This window comes from Hipposideros armiger, unplaced genomic scaffold (assembly GCF_001890085.2).
Source record: "Hipposideros armiger isolate ML-2016 unplaced genomic scaffold, ASM189008v1 scaffold_5, whole genome shotgun sequence".
Taxonomy (NCBI): domain Eukaryota; kingdom Metazoa; phylum Chordata; class Mammalia; order Chiroptera; family Hipposideridae; genus Hipposideros; species Hipposideros armiger.
The window spans coordinates 8,025,407-8,027,823 of NW_017731355.1; the positions used below are offsets into that span (position 1 = coordinate 8,025,407).

General features: G+C 38.4%; 1 protein-coding gene across 1 annotated transcript in view; it reads left to right on the plus strand.

Annotated features, from left to right (window-relative positions):
• Window positions 1-2,417, plus strand: part of FERMT2 (FERM domain containing kindlin 2) — a 77,038-nt gene that overhangs the window by 58,848 nt on the left and 15,773 nt on the right. Inside the window, exons 9-11 of the mRNA XM_019646124.1 lie at window positions 349-398; window positions 1,614-1,757; window positions 1,893-2,091. Of these exons, the coding sequence (XP_019501669.1) occupies window positions 349-398; window positions 1,614-1,757; window positions 1,893-2,091 (393 nt within the window). The remainder of the gene's footprint in view (window positions 1-348; window positions 399-1,613; window positions 1,758-1,892; window positions 2,092-2,417) is intronic.

Genomic DNA, 2,417 nt, shown 5'->3' on the forward strand with positions numbered 1-2,417 from the left:
CAAAACTCCTTGCGTGATATAATGTTCAATTCAGATGAGGCTGTAAATCTGCACCTTGTTCAGTTTTTTGCCGATAAAGACAGGTCCTTCTTTGAACAAGGGATTATTAAGCTCACTGAAAGATGGCAAAAGGCTATCGAACAAAACGGGCAATATATCATTGATTGATCTTTGTTCTTTATATAAATAAATGACCTTTGAAAAACATAGACAAAATACATCAGGACTTTTCCGAAAACCCCAAATTTTTATTTGTTTGTTAAACAAGCTGGTTCTTGATATCAGATACCAAATATTAGAATTGCACATTTCAAGAAAAATTTTAAAATGATGAAATTCTTTCCCTAGGGCGATATCACTTCCATTCCTGAACTTGCTGACTATATAAAAGTTTTCAAGTAAGTACCTAAAGCAGAGAGATTCCAAATACTAATGAATAATAAGTGTCAGTTTTATAGTCATGTTCACATTATTGAAATTTACTGTAAGAATAACTAGCAAATGTGTCTGTAAAAGCATTTACCAATTAGGTGAACACTAAATTATGAGGGGAAATAACCATTTTTACCAAATTAAAATCACATTATTCATTAAGTTTTATCTGGTAAACCTTTTTCTTAAAGCAACAACAACAAAAAAGACTGTAACCTAGATTGCATCATGTAGATTCTGAAATGTATACAGGCCTGTCAGCAGAAAGCATCCCATCTGGGTCAAAGCACAGAACAGTAATAAACTGTTCCTGCCAGTGGTTATTTCCTTGTTCAGAGCTCAAGATTTTACTGAGTTCTGTTCATTTGTTAGTGGGACATTTTATAATTAAGATTTCAGTGTTTCTTATCTAGAGTTTTAAACAGTTAATCGAGTCATAGTCCACAGAATCAAGAGAGCTAGGCATTAAGGCAGAGAGGGGAAAGAGAAAAGGAGTGATGTGGACTATAAGATACACAGCCATTATGGAATAAACCATTCACTGTAGCTAAATGTGTAAGAGCTCAGCATATGGAACGTTTTTGAAAGAAGGGCATGATTTCAGATGCTGCTGCCTACCCCTGCTCTCTTCTCCATTTACACACCTTTTTTTAAAAAATCTGTACCTTTCCTTATCCACTGCCCCTCATGACTGCTCTTCTTTGTGTTTGACATTGGAGTGATGACTCAAAGTCCCCATTGAAATACATCCCTGAGAGAGATAAGCACTTCCCTCACTTTAGTCATGCCAGGTAAACCTGCTTGTTCAGAGAGGCTCCAAGGCATCCGTGAACCTGGATGTAATTATGAGACCTAAGAACTTTCTAATTATTTACATTTATATCACTTTTTCCTGTCCTTTCCATGTGACCTGCTAGTGATAGAAATGACAGAAATCCTAGCTAGCTGGCCCTACTGCCTTTCTTCTCTGCCTGCTCACTGTTTGTGAGATCTTCCTGAGTAGACTGACGGGGAAGGAAGGGGCAGATCCAGTAACAGCAACACTGACCAAAGGGAACTGAATTCAGCATATGTACAACTTGGCCTTCGGCATTTAACATTGTGAAGCTGTAGTGCTAAAACCAAGCATTGATAAAGTTATTTCAAAAGTGGTTTTTCTCTTCATCCTATTTGACACATAGGCCGAAAAAGCTGACTCTAAAAGGTTACAAGCAATATTGGTGCACCTTTAAAGATACGTCTATTTCTTGCTATAAGAGCAAAGAAGAATCCAGTGGCACACCAGCTCATCAGATGAACCTGAGAGGTAAGGAGAGCCTTGAATGACCAGTGGTGATGGTGGGATATCTATTAGCTAATATTCAGTAAGCTTCACTTTGCTGGGGGGAAATTGTTTTCAGCACTTTCTTTACTCCTTTAGGTGTACTTTTTTATGTTTAGATATATATTTGTTTACTTAGTTCTTCTCGTCTTAGTCTTGGAGACTACTTCTGTTGCTTCTTCACACTGCTCCTTTACCTCTTTTATCTGATGGATGCAATGGTTCAGGTGGCTGAATTTCCTCTCCAAGTTGGTTTGCTTCTTCTGCAGCTGGAAGACACCCTGCGTACCTCTTGCGGTGACTTCTCTGAAGGGCCTTTAGTCATGGACATTACGGATGTAATATAATAATACTACAAGAGAACCACTTGTAGTATTATTCACTGAAACCACCTCACTCACTTCCGGTTTAGATAACACTTTCTCTAGGAAGCTGTACCCCTGAGAACCACTCTCCCACAAGCTCACATAGCACTAACTACAGATGCTCCTCCACTTACGATGGGGTTACATCCAGGAAAATCTACCGTAATTTGAAAGTATCGTAGGTCAAACATGCATTTAATACACCTAACCTACCAAACATCATAGCTTAGCCTAGCCTACCCTAAACTTGCTCAGAACACAATATCCTAGAAATGCTGACAGTGCAGGACACTGTAGAG